General features: G+C 32.6%; 1 protein-coding gene across 2 annotated transcripts; it reads left to right on the top strand.

Annotated features, from left to right (window-relative positions):
- Positions 1-2,349: 2,349 nt before the first annotated feature.
- Positions 2,350-15,073, top strand: LOC133851232 (intermediate cleaving peptidase 55, mitochondrial). Of its 2 annotated transcripts, none has more exons than XR_009895772.1 (14): positions 2,350-2,576; positions 3,624-3,698; positions 3,873-4,136; positions 4,965-5,057; positions 5,453-5,659; positions 6,467-6,570; positions 6,766-6,832; positions 8,279-8,386; positions 11,415-11,507; positions 12,007-12,097; positions 12,316-12,381; positions 12,986-13,041; positions 14,034-14,094; positions 14,568-14,646. XR_009895772.1 is itself a non-coding variant. In XM_062287561.1 (14 exons), the coding sequence occupies exons 1-14, from the start codon at positions 2,529-2,531 to the stop codon at positions 14,679-14,681; spliced, it is 1,452 nt and encodes a 483-aa protein (XP_062143545.1). In that variant the 5' UTR covers positions 2,353-2,528; the 3' UTR covers positions 14,682-15,073. The 2 variants fall into 2 exon arrangements, 1 of the variants encoding a protein (XP_062143545.1); XM_062287561.1 differs by having other exon boundaries at positions 2,353-2,576; positions 12,316-12,386; positions 14,568-15,073.
- The last annotated feature ends 3,982 nt before the right edge of the window (positions 15,074-19,055 follow it).

Raw genomic sequence — 19,055 nt, 5'->3', positions numbered from 1 at the left:
TTATTTAGATACTTAGATACTTATTTTATATACTTAGGGTTTGTTTGGGTTTGTGATTTTAAAAAGTGCGATTTAAAATAACGATTTTAAAATGTGCGATTTGAAAAAAGTGATTTTTAAAAACACAGTTAAGCGTTTGACAAAATCGTAGTTTAGCTTTTAAAATTATGTGTTTTCAAAAAAGCACAATCTTGCATGCGATTTGAAAAAGTATATTTTCTGCGTTTTCAAATTACAATTTTTAAAAATGTAGTTCTCAAACGATTTATATAACATCATATGGTCCTATGTATCTAATGATACTTTCTTTCTTTTTTTAATCTAATGATAATACTTAGATCACATTATTTAATAATTATATAACACAATGTTAGATTATATGATAATGGGGTCTAAATTATAATTATAATATATATAATCATAAAAATCATATGATATAAATTATAATGATAATACTTAATTCATGATTATAATTAACACATTGGTGATTTCAATTAATCATAATCATAATCATAATCCTTGTTATTGTATATGACTAATGTTATTAAGTTTTGAAATTGTCATTATATCATATGATTAATGTGAATTCTTACTTACATATGTAATTTATATAGCTAACCATTGTATTTAAGTATAATTAATAGTGATTAAATACTTATAATTTTAAACATACTTAATCTTTGTAACTAATTAGCTAGATCCCAATTATTTTATTTGTATGAATTTGTATACATATAGCTTAAGTTATATATTTATATATATGAATCAAATTATATGACTTACAAGATTATCTATGATAAATATGATCATTACGAATCATAACTATCATAATTCATAACTATGTACTGATAGTACATATTTCATATAATTATACGATCTAAGTATTATCATATGATCATATCATCTTATATTTTGAATCACGTGATCTAACGTTTCTTAAGTATCTAATGATAATACTTATAACATATAATCATATTTAACTGATATAGTGATTATATGGCATATGACACAATGTTATATTATTATATGATTATATAAAGCTATTATATTACATGGATAATATGACTGGCAAATTAAGTATGACATATGGCACAATAGCTTCAGCCTCTTGATAATACTAATTAGATCATATCTAACGGTTATATAGCACAAATTTAAATCATATGATCTACATTATAATGATAATTTATAACTTATGAATTGTGGTTATAATTAATATATAAGTTATTTCAATCCTAATAACTTAACTTGGGATTGTATGAATCACATTATTATTATATATGAATAATATGATTAAGTTTCATAAATGTCATTATATCATATGAATAATGTGAATCCATACTTACTGTAACTTACGTACGTAATCTATATACATAGTCATTACATCTAAATATTACTAATAATTATTAAATACTTAAAATCATAAATCATACTTATTAAATGTATCTAAATACTAAACCATTATATTAGTATGAATTTGTATACTATATCATATATGACACTAAACTATATATAGGTATAGTTATATATGTTACTAATATGTATATATATTTATGATTATGAATTATGAATCATATCACATCACTTGATTTATGAGATTATCTATGAATCTATAATAAGTAATTAAGTATGATTATTATAAATTTATGAGTCATAAATCATAATTATCAAATTTTTCATAATTCATAACTACCTACTAATAATACTAATATTATATGCTCATATGATTTAAGTATTATCATATGATAATATATTTAACATATTAACATGATCTAACAATCCGTATGTAATGATTATTAAATATTTAATGATAATACTCATAAAATATTATAAAGTGATTGCATATTTTATATTTATATGTCATATGGTAGTATGGTACAATGTTATGTTATTATATGATTATATAATCCTATAAATTATAATCCTATTATATTACATGAATAATTTGATTAAGTATCTAGATTGTCATTATATCATATGACTAACAATTAATTATTGATATTATTTACTTTTACTATTTTATATACATATGACCAATTAATATATATTGACTAATAACTATTGTTATTTGTTACTTAATTTATTCTTACATAATACACATAGTATATTATTCATTAATATATGTATATATATATACACGAGTCGAGCCTTAATAAACGAGTCGATCCTTATACGAGCGGGTTCACGAGCTTTAGTCGAGTCGAGCCGAGTTTATACGAGTTTGCATCGTTTAATAATCGAGTTTGATTTTCGTGTTCACGAGTAGCTCATTTAATAATCGATTCGAGCACGAGCCGAGTTTATTCGAGCCGATCTCGAGTAAGTTCACGAGTAGCTCAACTCGTTTACACCCCTAGTTATGCATGTCTGTGCGCGCGTTGCCCACCACCCAACCTGTGAAGTCAGAAACTTTTCGAACCCTTAAACCCTAAACTGAAAATCTCAGTGATACCAAGTTTGGTAGTTTGTTCAGAGAGTATCTATCTAAGTGAGGGAAGACCAAAACAAGAAGAGCAACAAGCAACAAAATGCAGATTCTCGTAAGAAAACTGCTGCAGAGGATCTCATTCAAACAAGTATGTACTTTGAAAACACTAATGTTCGTTCGAGTACAAGTATGTATCTTTTTTTCCCAAAAGAAAATTACAGGGTTTATAATTTTTGGGTTGAATTATGAAGTGGGCATCGCTCAGATCGTCCACCGAATCTATAAATATCCCATTTGTATTGAACTGAAGCTTCTAATATTGTTAAAGTTGGTTGCTTTTTTGTGAAATCACATTTAACTTTCTGTCTAAAATTTGATGGTTGTCCATGAAGATTTCTCGAGGGGAATTTTATATCAATTCTATTGGGGTTTTGGTAACAACTAACAAGAATTTCCTCCTTCTTTTTTGGTCCCAATTTTACAATTCTGGGTTTTATTTTTGCTTTTGGTTTTTCTAATTTTTGGATCGGAATATCACGTGGGTACTACTCAAATAGGCCATTTACTCGAGTATCGTGAAATAGAGCTTAAAATTGTTGGTCGTCAACTATCCTGTAGCTTTTGACGATAGTTTATGAGTATGTTAAATGGGATTTACAAAATTTTCTTTGGATTGGGAAAAAAAAAACATGTTCAGACTTAAATATTTGGCTTTTGCGGAACTGTAGTTTGTGGCTTTGCTCAACAGTTTACATAGTGTATTATCTATTCTTGTATATGAGAATAAGATTGCCAATCATATACTCTCTAATTGGTGTGAGATATTCATAAATATTATAGTGATAGTAAAAACTACTCTTTTCTCGCTACCTTTTTGTTATTTTTTTCCCTTTTGTCAATTGTGGTTTGTGGTTCACTTTTCATCTAGTTTCTGATGCTTGTGGATTCTAGTATTCTATTATTTTTTATTTTTTAGTTTCTTTTTTGACATGAAGACATCAAGGATTTTCCCCTCTTCAAATTTTCATAATGCCTCCTCACTGGTGTAGAAATGTGCGTTCAATTTTATTGGGCTGGTGGTGTAGAAATTCACGTGATAGGTCTAAGTTTTTTCTGTTGTGAAAAATTAAATAACTAATTCATTAATCTCCATAGGTATAGTCTAACTTTGATGTTCTATGAGTTGACTTTGCAGGTTACAAGTTATCGTACATATTGTACAAAGAAGGTTGTTGATATTGGACAGCCAACTCCTGCATCTCATCCGCAGGTTCTCCTCCTTAACATCTATGTGTGTTCATTTGTGTGCACAAAGCGACTAGCAAATTGAACATTCATGTTACTGTGGCCACCTTCTTGTGCAGGATGGTGATTTTGCCTTGTATATAGTGCTGTTTCTAATTTTCCTTAATAGATATGGACTTAATTTTGTTTGCCTTTTCAGTTTCTCAGAGAAGGGGAGATCACTCCTGGAATAACTAATGAGGAATACATATCAAGGAGAAAAAAATTGTTGGATCTTCTCCCAGAAAAGAGTGTGGCCATCATTGCAGCTGCCCCTGTAAAGATGATGACAGATGTTGTGCCTTACACATTTCGGCAAGATGCTGATTATTTATATATTACTGGCTGCCAACAACCTGGAAGTGTGGCGGTTTTAGGTCATGAGTGTGGTTTATGCATGTTCATGCCAGAAGCAGATTCTTATGTATGTCCAATCTTGTTTAATGAAATTTTCTCCACACATTACCGAGTTCTGTTACATTTTACATATTGAGAAATGATCCCTACACTCATTTCTCACAACAGTCCCACAACAAGCTGATGTGGCTGGTAATATTTTATTACTTTTTTTGTTTTGTTTTGTTTTCTTTTTGTAAAAAAATAATAAAATACTACCAGCCACGTCAGCTTGTTGTGGGGCTGTTGTGAGAAATGAGTGTAGGGATCATTTCTCTTACATATTTACTGCAGAAATGGCATCAGTTTCCTATGATTTTTTGGTTCTCTAGAAATGCAATCTGGGGCATGAAATTAGATTAATATCCAAACATCTATTTAGTGCTTCATTTATTTATTTTTTGTATACCCAAATTTGCATATATGACTCATGATGTCACTACTACTATACATGCTGCAAGGCTGAGAAAGCTGTCATTGGGCAAGCTAGTTACATTAATCTGCATGTGTACTTATCCTTTGAATTGTGGCTATTGTATATCTTACATGGATAAAGAAGTACGGACAAAGATTTCCTCCAACCCAGTTTGGAGGAAGTTACTTCAACCTAATCCAAAAAAAATGACATGTGTCCATATTTTTAATTGCATGTGAGATGCATATGTTTTTTTTTTTAATAAAATTCATTACAACTTTGTCCATGCAATTAAAAAAGCATGTGCTTTTCACATGCTCAAGGGACGTCATTTTTATAGACCGAATTGAAGGAACTTCCTCCAACCTAGTTTGGAGGAAAAATCTGTCCAAGAAATAATTCAAATAGCGACTTAACTTGTTTTCTCTTCTATTTATGTAGGATGTTATTTGGCAAGGGCGAATTGCAGGAGTTGATGCAGCGTTGAAGACGTTCAAGGCTGATAAAGCATATCCAATGAGAAAATTACCTGAGGTAAATTGAATACTTAGGTGGTGTTGAAATCATAGAATTGCGTCATGGACATAGACATTCCATATTTTCTGGCTGTAAGCATTAATTGTGTAACTTTTTGGCATGCCAATTACCTTTTTTATCAATGGATCCATGGTAATGCATCTTGGAATCACTATATAATGTATCTGAAACAATTAACCTAATTTATATAAACAAGTGTGACATTTGATCAACATTCATTCATAACAAACTCTGACAACTGGTGTTGCAAGAAAATTACTGTATCACCAATTGATTTTTTAATTATCTGAACCATGGGTGCTACCCAAGTGTTCAATCTGAAGTTGACATGACCTATTTACTAAGCTTTTGTTATTCACACAATGGCAACACTTATGTTTTATTGACTGCAGATTCTTCCAGAAATAATAAGGAGATCCTCCAAATTGTTCCACAATAAGCAGACAGCCATGTCAACATATATGCATTTGGAGCCCTTTCAGAAGGCAGCTAACAATGGCAAAGTGGAAGATCTGTCTAGTTTTACCCATGAGTTACGTTGGAAAAAATCACCAGCAGAGCTTACGTTGATGAGAGAATCTGCATCAGTTGCTTGCCAGGTACTTCCAAGTCTACGCTACTGCCAATTTTGGACTTTGCAAATAAGCAGTTGCTAGGCACATTTCTTCTTTGATTGAAGGGACCTGTTATAATGTTTATATTGCATGACAGTAATATTGCATGACAGTAATTTGTGAGATATGTAGTAAAGATTCTATGAGATTGCATGACAGATGGCAACATGGCATCTACAGGAACACATTGTCATACCATAGTAATTATTACTTGTTGGAAGTGAATTTATTTTCTCATGACATAAACGGAGTGAGATCACTCAACAAGTTGGTTTTCACCCTGAAAAGATTTACCAAATTATTTGGTTTGCAATTATTTCTAAGAAAAAGTTTACAAGCCTGTTTGCTTCTACAATTAGTTGGCCTGGTTTATGGCCTTGGATAAGGTTGGACAGCCAAAAAGAATGACATTCCCAACACAGTCAGTTGGTTCAAGGCCTAGTTATTTGGATATCAAATAAAACTTTTTTTTTTGATAAGTATATCAAATAAAACATTTGGAGTCTAGAAACCTTAATTCTGAGAGGAATGGAGATCCATTATATTTCCTTTGGTATTGCTCATTTCCCCTTTCATTTACACAAAATTTACACAAGAGAAAAAAAGGGGGGGGGGGGGGGGGGGGGGGGTCCTTCTATTATGCTAGCCTTGCTTTCACAGTGAAATATATTGCTTCATTTATGGTAGTAACTGAGCTTCGCACTGATGCTATGTCTATGTAAAACATAATAATTTGGTAATGTTAATTGGATTATTCCCTGAACGTGTAATAAGTATTTTTGTCTTGGGTAGGCCCTTCTGCAGACAATGTTTCATTCAAAGGCATATCCTTCTGAGGGCGTACTATCCGCTAAGGTTGAATATGAATGCAGAATGAGAGGTGCTCAGAGAATGGCGTAAGTTTGTCCCCCTTTCTGGAGGATTGGATCTAAAAGAATGATTTAGTTTTTAACCAGTTTATATGTGCCACTTTTATAATTAAAATTGTTTGCTGAGGTATCAAACGAGACTGGATTATATTCTGGGTTTTCAATATTATTCTATGCAAGCTCCTTGCCAATGTTTTACTAATTTTTGAAATCTCTTACCAGATTCAACCCTGTGGTTGGTGGTGGACCTAATGCTAGTGTTATACATTATTCTCGAAATGATCAGAAAGTAAGGCCATAAATGAAAGCAATACTAGTTTTTATCGTCACTAAAAAGAATAAAAAAGAAAATTCAGATAATTTACAATTTATCTCCCTTTGGTATTCCCTTACTACATTTTACTTTACTCACTTCTGAGAAGCAACGCCCAATCTCTAGATGTTTTGGACTAAATTGAGATGGTTAGCTTTTCCATTCAACAAACGGAAAATATACAAGTGATTTGCACACGACTTGAGAGTCAATCATAAAAATCTCATCAATTTTTTTACACGACCCCTACTCTCTCTCTCTCTCTCTCTCTCTAGACCTAATAAACAACTTGGGCTTTATTGGTTGAGGGAAAAGATGATGGTGAAGAATTTGGCATTAAGGATGCTATTAGTAACAGTAATTGCTTCTTTTGTTCTTTACACCGATCACCTCGGCACATTCAAATCCTCCTTCTACTTCATCAATTTACAAAATCATAAAATACAAAACAATAGATATGTTAGAACATTTTTCTTGCTATTGTTATTGAGTTTTCTTCAGTACAACTTCTGCACTAAATGAATATTTATTAAAGATGATTCCTTTTCAAATTTTCACTTTGCTTGTAGGAATCTTCCACGACCCTTAAATGGGGTTTTGGTGAAGTTGGTTTGTGAATGGAGGTTGATAACACAACAGCATTGTAAGCAGTGTGGTAGGTATGGAGGGTTTGATTGGGGGTTGCTTTATGTTCATTAGCTTTGGGCAGTGGCTTGGATTTTGGGATGGTGATGGGATGAAAGATTGATGATAATGGGTTTACCAGGGGTTTTAAGATGATTAGGCGGTGATGTTTATTGATGGTTATGTGGTGATGATTGATGCGTGGTTGTAAATTTGAATTTTGGGCCATGGGTTTGGTTGGTGTTAACTATGGTGGATGGCAATTTTTGTTGGTGGTGGGTTATTTGACTATGCACAATTTTTGTTGGTGGTGGGTTATTTGACTATGCACGTGAGTGACCATAGTGCAGTGGAGCTATAGGGAAGGAAAATAGATGAGATTAATAATAGCAGAATCAGATCTGGAAATTCTTATTCCATGCATTGAAAGTTTTGAGATTAAATCATATTTTCTTCTTCTTCTTTCTTTCTTTATTTTTTTTGGGCTTTGCCAGTAAAATAAGGGATGAGGAAGAGGAAAAATATTATGTGACAGCGGACACAAATAGTGAATGCTTTTATTTTATTGGTTAATTAACTCACTTGCAAGTTATGTTCACATTTCTGTTTGAGTGGGATGGAAAGGCTGACGGTTTCAATTTACTCCAAAGTAGAGGGAGGTTTAGTGTCACTTTTAAAATTGAAAAAGGTAAAATGTGGTTAGGGTATATCACAGGGAGGTAAAATTGTGTTTTTTTCCCTACTTTTTATTGTACATGTATAATTCATGATTGTAATAGTTTATAATTCATTTTGCAGATTAATGATGGAGAGCTTGTTTTGATGGATGTTGGGTGCGAGTTGCACAGTTATGTTAGTGATCTTACTCGCACCTGGCCACCCTGTGGTAGCTTCTCTTCTGCTCAAGTATGTGCCAATGGAATTTTGTTTCTATTCTGTCTAGTATGCTATGTTGAAGGTCCTTTCACTATCTGATATATGACATGCCCCATCTTGTCCTTAAAATTCAAAACTATTAAGTAATGTAGTTGTAAAGTTTGTTTCATGTGTTTTCCTAGACAATGATTATTACTAAACAGTTCTTGAAATCAAGGTTTTCATGTTTTCTTATAAGCACCATTCTCGGAAACAATTTTTATTGCTTATGCTCCCCCCCTCTTGTGTCCTTCCTATTGGTCGGGTATTTTGTTAATCAATTTAGTACAGTGAATAGTTTTCCATTTTCAATATTTTGAGAAGTATGGAGTGTCAAGGTTAATCTCCATACTACAAACCACATTGCATGAAAATGTGTAGTTATATGCATTTATATTCTTGGGTATAAAATGCTTTTTCCTCATGCCTCAATGGTACTTGTTTATCTTGTGTATCTATTTGACTATTACTATGTAATCCAAGGGGCCATGATGTAGCAAAAGCGATAGAAAAAAAAGAAGAAGAAGAAGAAAAGTACTACGACTTCAATTCTATAAAATAAATATGCCATCAAATAGCTTAGAAAAAACCAAAGAACCGAAAATGTCACTCATTCAATAAATCATTCTCAAAAGTTGATCTTTCCGTTAGATCCAGCACTCTTTTTATAATAGTAAATACAAAGGATTGAACGTCGGTTGGCCAGCTGGAAAAGGTTATACCTTTCCAAGGGTGGTAGAGACACTCTTATCAATAGTGCTCTTGTCAACTTCCCCATGTATTTTTTTTGTCTCTTTTTCCTCTCCCGGTAAGTGTAGGTGCTCGCATTGAGAAGCTACAACGAGACTTTTTAAGGGGAGGGATTGGTGATGAGTTCAAATATCACTTGGTGAGTTGGTCTAAGGTTTGTAACCCAATTTTAGAAGGCGGGCTGGGTATCAGAAATTTGGTGGTGTTCAACCGGGCTTTGTTAGGCAAATGGTTGTGGCGTTATGGGATCGAGAGGTAAGCTTGGTGGAGAATTGCGGTGGATTCCAAGTTTCGTAGTTTATGGGGAGGTTGGTGCTCCTTAGAGCCTGCAGGTGCCTTTGGGGTGGGTTGTGGAAGAACATCAGGAAAGGGTGGGAGAAATTTTTAGGCCTTTCTAGATTTAAGGTGGGGGATGGGGCTAGGACCAAATTTTGGCATGATATGTGGTGTGGGGATATAGTTCTTAAGGAAACTTTTCCTGTTTTATTTGGGATTGCTTGTGAGAAGCTTTTTCTGCTTTTCCTGTGTTAACTATGGAAGGCAAGGCCAAATTCCATGACTCTCGCAATATCACAATGAAGGAGGAGATGATAGGGAGTTTTCCTAATGCTTTTTACACATATAACACCAATCCATTACTATAATGTGACGCTTGTGACACCAATCCAACCACTTGCCAAACTTTTATCTACTACATGTCGCCAGAAATCCTCTCTCTCCACAACCTACCTCCATATCCACTTTCTCAAAAGGGCCTGATTGAAAGTGAGCAAATTCCTAATTCCCAAACCTCCAAGATGAAGGGTAGTACAATCCTTCAATTGAACAAGATGGAACTTAGACTCGTTGTTCAAACCACCTCAAAAGAAATCCCTCTACAATTTTTCTAGCCAATTAGCAACACCTACCAGGGTGGGAAATATGTAGAAAGGTTGGAAAGTGTAGTCTTGATCAATGTTAACCAATCACCCTTAGAGAAATAGTTCCTTTTCCACCCCGCTAATTTTCTTTCCATTTTTCTCAATAATTGTATCCTAGATAAACTTAGCCTTGAAAGGAGCACCTAGAGGGAGGCCCAAGTATTTCAAGGGCAAAGATAAAATCCTACAACCTAGAATACGAGCTAGACCGTTCACATTCGGTACATTGCCAAGAGGGACCAATTCGGATTTGGCAATTAATCTTTAACCCTTAAACAACTTCAAAACAAAGGACATATCTCAAATAGATTATCCGGTGTAACCCCATAGAAGATAAGGGTATCATCGGCAAAAAGGAGATGAGAGTCATCATGCCTAGCCCCCATCGAAAAACCAGAAATAAAACCCCCATTTACCGCGATTGACATCATTCAACTCAGAGCTTTCATAACAATAACAAAAAGGAAGGGGGGACAAAGATTCACCTTGTCTCAGACTATAAGAGCTATCGAAAAAGCCATTGGGAGTACCATTAATCAGAATAGAGAACCAAATAGTGGATATGCAGTATGCAATCCAACTCCACCATTTTCCCTCAAAACCACATCTCCTTAACATATATAACAAGAAATCCCAGCTCACGTGGTCATAAGTCTTCTCTAAGTCTAATTTTACATAACACTCCCAGCTCGCCAGATTTGAGCCGACTATCTATACATGCATTGGCAATGAGAACAAAATCTAAAATTTGACGACCTCTGATAAAAGTGTCCCGAGACTTTGAAATGATTTAAGTCCTCTTTCTGTGTCCTATGCAATCTTTCCTTCGAATCTAGGAGTAATATGTCCTTCTCTATTTCTTTGCTATTTTCGGGTGTATTTCTAACTGTAGGTTTCATAGTGGCATGAAGGTTTTTTATGAGTAACAATGTTTTAGAATCAAAATGTTTGAGGTTTGAACAAGTTATGCAGTTTATATGGAACCTGCTTTTAGAAAAACTAGGAGAATAGCAAGAATGTTTGAAAGCCACAAGAGATATCCATGACTGACTTTATTTGGTTATGCATAATTCATCCCCAGGAAAGGGAGATTAAGAAAAGATATAAACTCATCCCCAGGTTGATCATTTTGTTATCATGCTCTTCATGCCTAGAAATAGTTTATGTTTTTAACATTTCTTGCTTCATAGCTAAGTGAATTCTATGATGACAGTGCCTGCTCTGCTTCATAGCGAAGTAATCATTGCTGTCGGCTTATTTTCTTGGAGTTTTTCTGTAACATATCAACTTTTGTTACCATAATATTCTCTTCTTACAACCTCTTATACCTGGCGATGTGTTTATTTCAGGAAGAGCTTTATAATCTTATACTACAAACAAACAAGGAATGCCTGAAGCTTTGCAAACCTGGTGCTACCATACAGCAAATACACAATTATTCAGTATGATCCTGTAAATCTAAACTGTTTCTTTATTCTCTGGTTTTCCTTTGCATCAGCTGTATTTAGAAAAGAATAAAATTTCATCTATAAGAGCTTATAAAAAGAATAAAAGGCAAAGAATAGCCTTTCATCTATGAGAGAGATTGAATCTCTTTGTATTTGTTTCATTGTGTTTTATGTCTGTATCTTTGTCTATTTTACTAACTTCATGATATTATTTGCTACAAAGGCACCTATATTGTGTAGTAATTTTAAATTCACAACCATCTGAACTATAAACTAATTTTAAATTGTCAAGAAAAGTATCATATTGGTTACAGTCATCACTATATTTCACAGATAGAGATTACCTGTTGGGCCTTCTCCTTGTGGAAGTATATAATTGCCATTTGGTTGCTTGGATGGGCTTTATTGTCTTGTGTTCTACCTACAAGCTGCTTTAAGCTTAAAATATGTTTAACTTTAATGATATAATCCTTGTAAAACTGTACTTGCATAGGTTGAAATGCTACGAAAAGGACTCAAGGAGATTGGAATTTTGAAAAGTGAGGGAAGCAGTTCCTACCATCAGCTGAACCCAACTTCTATAGGTTTCTATACACTTCCTTGACATATATTCCTGTCATTTGTTATTTAATTTTTTTTGGCAAATATTAGACAAGAAAAGGTATAGCCTATTGATTGATTACCTTTGATGCCCAGTCCATAGTATTCCAAATGTTTTAGTTTCTCAAATTTAAAATTGATTAATTAAGAAGGTAACAAGTACTAAATTGCTAATGTAATTAATCAATTTTTTTTTGTCCAGGTCACTATCTGGGAATGGATGTACATGATTGTTCTAAGATCAGCTATTACCGGTCTTTGGAGCCAGGTGTTGTAAGTTGCCTTCCTGATTGAACAACAATTTGACTTTTGATACCTTCAGATACTGTACTATCCTGTATATTGTTGCTGCCAATGATGATAAGATAATGTTAGCACATCCTTTTTGGGTGGGGGCGGCCGCTTAGTTTTTATTTGTTTATTTTTTCTAGGGGATCAAGAAGATTGTGTTATTATTGGTATCTAGAGAGAATTATCGTGTATTTTCAAGCTACTTTTCTGGGTTTTACTCGCTTATGCAAATTTTATCTTCATTTCTGCAGTCCAGCCTGTTTAAAATACTAGATTTAACAAATATCAATTTATAGGGTTCAGCAACCCTCCATCTCCTGAGGTGTATTTGTCTTCGAAAAACAATGAGAAATATATGGTATTCAATATGCTTTAAATTATATCTCACAACGCGTGAATGGAATACAAAAGCCAGCCAATCAGATGTATTATTGTACCCAAGTGAATGTTTTACCCCTTGTGAGTATGATAAGCAGCCAACTGCCACTTTGCCTGGTGTATGTGTCCACTTGCATTTCTTTTAGCATAACTACTTTGATTTGTTTACTATAATTCTGACCTCTTTTTTAACAAATGGATAGGTGATAACAATTGAACCAGGAATCTACATCCCATCTTTTTTCGATGGTCCAGAGAGGTACTTGTTGAACTTCCTGACATAAATGTTATATCTAACTTTGTGGTTGTATTGAGACTTGTTATGAGCTTGGCCCTTAGCACATTTTATAATTATCCTCTTGCTTTCTCAAGCAGTGCAAAATTAAAGTGGTTTTTACCCACCAGCCTTAACTCACTGCAGAATTTTCATTATGAAAGAAACTGACTGCTAGAGCATCTTATCTTTCTTTTGCACTTTTCTCCTCCAGTGATGTGCGGGGCATGCCCCTATAGTGAATTGAGTGGGGAAGGCCTTATACAAGAGTAACCAGATTTAATTTCTCAGCCTTCTCCCAAGGGGTTGGCTCAAGTGGTAAAGGCTTTGGTCTTGGTGGTATTTCCATCAGGTCTAAAGTTTGAATCCCCTTGAATGCAAACAATCCCTTGGAGCCAGCCTTCTTTTACCCGATCCGTGTGGAGGGAGCGCTTTGTACAGATCCAAGATTTACTCAACAGGAGTAGTTACACGAAGTAACCCTGCCTTAGAGGGATTCCTCGTCATCAAAGATAAAATCTCAGCCTAATTGTTACTCTCTAACACATTAGTAATTGTGTCTACTCTATCGTGTATATAAGCTAATTTATCATGTACTGTTGAGTAATTTGCAAGTTATTTATGAACATTGCAAGTTGGTTTTGTTGACTAATTTCCTGTTCTCTCATAATTTGGAATCTTTGACTTAAGATAATTTTCCCCTGAACTTGCTCTGTACATTATTTATTACTATTCTTGATTTGTGTATGTCATTTATTCGATTAGTTGCTTTTATTATCATTGCGGTTAGCTCTATTTCTTTTTTATGACATGTTATAGTTAAGTTCCAAATTCTTCCCTGCATTTTAAATGTGTTGCTTTGCTAGATACCTCTTAACTTGATGTAATAACATTAAACCTTCTAGCTTCTTGGGATTAGATGTTCTAATAAAATTTAGGTACTATCCAATGCTGAGGACTGAGAATGTATTATGCAGGTATCAAGGCATTGGGATAAGGATTGAGGATGAGGTCCTTATTACAGAAACTGGTTATGAGGTATAAATTAGATTTAAACTTAATTTAATTGTTATTGTTTACTGACTGCTTGAGAAGATTTGGTATTTCAGCCCTTGTGAGCAATACAATTTAGAAAAAAGAAAAAAAATGTCCTTTATGCATAATAGTTGTGGCTTTTGACCGTTATATTCTGACTACACTCTTGATAAGCTGAACGGCCTTTTGGTTCTCCCCAAAAACAACTTTGTTGTAAAATTTTATGTAATATCTCGATAATGGTATTGGATTAATATATTTTTTTTTCTTCATATTATTTTGGTTTATCATTTTCCTAGAATTTTAGGCATTGGTGCTTTTTGGCTTGGATTTTTCTCTTTCATTAGTCCAGAAATGTGCCACCTATTTGTATCTTCATCTAAATAAAAGAAGAGCTGATTGATTACTGATTGATGATCAACTTCATTTGATAAAGCTTGGATTGATATTAAAATGCACACTATTTTTTAAGTCAGGTCCTCACTGGGTCAATGCCAAAAGAAGTTAAACACATTGAATCCTTGCTAAATAACTTCAGCCATGGAATCGGTATGGAGAGCCATAACAAGATCAGAGCTGCATCCAGTTGATAATCCCGTTGTAAATTGAAGAGCCAAGACTGATTTATTAGCAGAGGAAATCAATTTTAAGGCTTTCTCCAAACAAATTGGATTCATCTCGGAAGCGAGGAGTGGCTGATTATCTTCGTGGAACAATTTCCTGCACAAGTTGTGCATCAGTTGAGTTTAACATGCAACCTTATTCTTGTGCAACAAAGTTTTGAACTATTTTAGTCATTGTCATTTTGTTATATTGCTCTCATAGAGGGTAAAAAAAAGCGAGTGGTAGAATACTAGAATGCCAGTCCTTTGTTTTCTTCATCTTGGGGGTCTGTACATTTTTTTACATTTATCCATTGTAGGTATGGATAATCAGTAAGAAATTTTGCAGTAAAAGGTAGTTTATATTATTATTATTATTAGCTTTTACTTGGAACTGTTAAAGCTAGGTGAAGGAACCGATATTCAACTTGATAAATTGTGTGAAAACGAAAGTACACCTAGGTTTACTTCCATTCAATGTATGTCTTGGTCTAGGTTTGCTTCCATTCAATATTTCAATGTATGTCATGGTCTAGTAAAGGAGGCAGTTGGTAGGTTAGGGTTATGTCATGGACATGGGCAAGTTGTGTATTTAAATAGGGTATTCATTAGCTGATTAGGGACTGTGATGGGGATAATGATCTCAAAAGAAATTAGAAAATTTGAATTTTACTTCAGTACTTTAACCTAAATGAAAGAGACATTTGAACTCCTAGTCTCCTAGCGATCCTCATGTGAAATGGGATCTATCTAACAAGGGGAATAAGTTGTTCCAAACACAAAATGTTAAAGAGTATTGCTACGATGACGTGACATTGAAAATCGGCTATTGATTTTTTTGTTTTTGTTTTTGTTTTACAAGCTCTGGTCTAAAGGTTTATTTTCACAGACACATTGTCAAGTTGTATAACAGATAATATTTTATTAAATAGTATTACCCAATGATAAATTCCAAGTTGAATATGTCCTTTTATCACAATTTAAAAGCATGGTCCTTTGAAAAGAACCAAAACGCTTGCCTTAAAAGTTAACCCTTAAGGGTTATCACTCTGAAATGACATAGAGTAATGGTTATCTGATTATTAAAAATCGGTTATTAACCGGAGAACCGGTTTTCATATATTGTTGAATCTAATTGTAACGGCCCAAGGAAAAGTGCTAGTCATATCTGTACTATCACCCCAAAATGACTAGTTGATTTGGAATTTTCTTAGAATTCCTTATAAAGTTCAGTTTCACCTAATAACAAGGCAATGCGAGACTTAGCATCCATGAGTATTTTTATAAGCTACTCACTCTATGTGAGAGCGCTAGCCACATCTGCGCTATCATCTCAAAAAGGCTAGTCAATTTGAAATTTTTTTAAAATTCTTTATAAAGTTCGGTCTTACCTAATAATTAAGCAATGTGAGACTTATCACTCATGACTATCTTTATAAATCACTCACTTTATGTGGGTTACTGATCATCTTCTCAATATGAAACTGGGGTGTTACACTAATATTCAACACCATGAGTAAAAAGAACATGGTTGTAACTAAAAATAAATAATTGAATTGCTTTTTCCTGCATTAACAATTAGCATGCCTCATTGTGATTAATGAATGCATGAAATTTTCTTTTAAAAAACAAAAAAAAAAAAAACTATGATGGAATATATATATATATATATAAACAATACTTTTAATTTCCCAAAATAGAGATGGAGCAATGATCACTTGTTTAATTAAGTCAAGCAATCGTAAAGAGTCTAGAGACCGAGAAGAGAAGAGTTTGCAGTGAAAATTCTCCCTCTTTTTTTTTTAAACTTTTTTTTTTTTAAAAAAAAAAAAGGAAAAAAAAAATCTGGTAGGTGCCCATGCACTGTCGAAACATTAATTAGAAAAAGTAGTTGTGGTAGTTGGAAATGGAATGATGACTTTGACTTTTGGGATGGTCTAAAGGCAGTAATTTTGCATTCATGACCCGCTTATTCTAAAAGTCTCCGGTTAGCGGTTATTTTCGATTAATAATCGATTCGTTTGTACACTCTAATGACAGGTACGAGACATTCTCGAAATAAAAATGTGAAAGATGTATCATCTTCAGTTCAAATGAACGGGAGAGAATTCAATTAGTGTTATTAGAAGGGTAAAATTGTCTACAAAAATATGAAAGGACAATTTTACCTTTCTAATAAAACTAATGGGATCTTCTCAAGTTCATTTCCTTGTCTAAAAATGTGACTTCAAACGTTACTTCTCAAGGTCGAAAGGAAAAATAAACATATTTCTTTCAAATTACTACTCAATTATCAATGTTTCTTCTTAAATTACAAATTGTGTCAATGTCCTCCTAAGAAACTAAGACTAACAAAAAGATAAAAATGACCATAATTTTTTTTTTTTAATAAGAAAAAAAAATTAAATACGAAAAAAGTGAATAAAATAAACAAACGAAAAAAAGAAGAAAAACAAGTTTTTTTGTTGTTATTTTGGATTTTTTTAATAACTTTTTTAGTTTTTTTTTCGAATTTAATAATTTTATGAAGGATATTTTTGTTATTAGGAGGGACATTGTTATTTTTTTGTAGTTTAAGAGGGGACATTGACACAATTAGTAATTTGAGCCTTGGAGAATCATTGACAACGAGTTGATAGTTTGAGGGGTTTATACATACTTCTCTAAAAAAATATTCATATATATATATATATATATATATATATATATATATATATATATATATATATATATATATATATATATATATATATATATATAGCTAAATATTTTATATTTTTCAGTCTTAAAAGCTAGACTTCCCTCTCATTCACTCTTTGGCTTTCCCATAAAAAATGATAATTTCCATCCCTAAAAATAAGTCTCATGCATTACGCATTGCATCATGTCTGTTCATTAACCAGAACCACCCCCAGCTGCCCTTAGCAAGTTCAAAACATTATTCATCACATCCAACTTCTCTTATTACTATGTAAAATTTGATGCATCTAAAAGGAAAAAATTCATCTTTTATTATTTTTGTAATCATATGCATAAATTCTAAAAAGTATCAATTTAGTGTATTAATATTTCAATTTTTTTCAATTTTATCCATCCGTTAGAATTTTTCGTTAACATGGGTATTTTTTTAAAAAAATTATTTTATTTATTTTAAAAAAAAAACATGAGTATTTTAAGAATTTTAACCGGATTTAATGAAAATCCTAACGGAATAATGAAATTAAAAAAAAGAAAAAATTGAAAAATTGATACACTAATTGACACTTTTTAAAGTTTAAGAGTATGATTGCAAAAATGATAAAATATCAGATATGATAAAAAAAATTTTCTCCGAAGTTAATGTTCGTAATTTTTTTTAAATAAAATAAAATAAAATAATATACATCACTAATTTGAGGTACTCGTCTTTCTTAGCAAAAAAAAAAAAATAGTGGGTTGTTAGTTTGGCAAGTGACATTACAGAGCAAAACAGAGTAATGGGTTGTTAGTTTTTGAAATTAGTAAAAAGTGATGATGTGATATAAAATAAAAAGAATTTGTATAAAAAAGTAAAAAAATTTTGTATTGTAGTGAATTTTTTTATTTGAATAGTAATAAAAAATTATTTATGTGATATAAAAAAGTGAAAAAAGTGAGAATGTTTTGATGTTGATTATTAGTAAAAAGTAAAAAAGAAAAAAAAGAAAAAAAAAAGTACATAAACAGTACAATAATGTATTGTTCCTTTACAAACATCCCCGTCATTTGTCATTTAAGTGTGGTTGGTGTTCGTTGGTGGATGATCACCAGTATCTACAGATGTCAGCCGGAATTAATAGGTTGGCTGTCCCAGCTGCATCGTACGTGGAATACTTTAATTCGTCACTGCCTAACTTACTGCTTTCCCTTTAATTCCGCCATAAATGTTCAACTATATTATTATTATTTATTTTTTGATTCAATGTCCAACCATATCATTAATGCAATTTAATTACACGAGCAGGGTAGTCACTAGTCACTCAATCTTCCTTTTCTTTAATACCCGGCCCTTTTTTACACTTATTTTATATCAACTTATATAATGTATTTAATTAATTTCTTATATATTCATCACTTCATAAAACAAAAGCTATTTGAGAAATTCATTCAAATACAGAGTTACTTGGGGACCCGTGCAAAACAACCTCTTCATCGTAGGACTGGCCTCCAAAAAATTATTTGCATTCAAAAGAATTCAAACCTTAGACTTGACGAAAATGCTATCAAAACCATTATCTTTAATCTTTACCGCTTTGAATCAATTTCTTTGAATTGATAACAATTTATAAACCTAAAATACGATATATCAGCCGATATGTATTACTTTTAAACCTAAAAGCTAAA

The sequence above is a fragment of the Alnus glutinosa genome, chromosome 12, assembly GCF_958979055.1.
Source record: "Alnus glutinosa chromosome 12, dhAlnGlut1.1, whole genome shotgun sequence".
In the NCBI taxonomy this organism is placed as follows: Eukaryota; Viridiplantae; Streptophyta; class Magnoliopsida; order Fagales; family Betulaceae; genus Alnus; species Alnus glutinosa.
The sequence above is the reverse complement of the archived record's forward strand: the minus strand, read 5'-3'. Positions and strand labels throughout refer to the sequence as shown.

What these genes read in the sequence shown, in the direction of transcription:
- LOC133851232 (XM_062287561.1), top strand. Translation starts at nt 2,529, where the DNA reads ATGCAGATTCTCGTAAGAAAACTGCTGCAGAGGATCTCATTCAAACAA. An exon ending in ATTCTCGAAATGATCAGAAA is followed by an intron (nt 6,833 to 8,278) that starts GTAAGGCCATAA and finishes TTCATTTTGCAG; the next exon opens with ATTAATGATGGAGAGCTTGT. An exon ending in GGTCTTTGGAGCCAGGTGTT is followed by an intron (nt 12,387 to 12,985) that starts GTAAGTTGCCTT and finishes ACAAATGGATAG; the next exon opens with GTGATAACAATTGAACCAGG.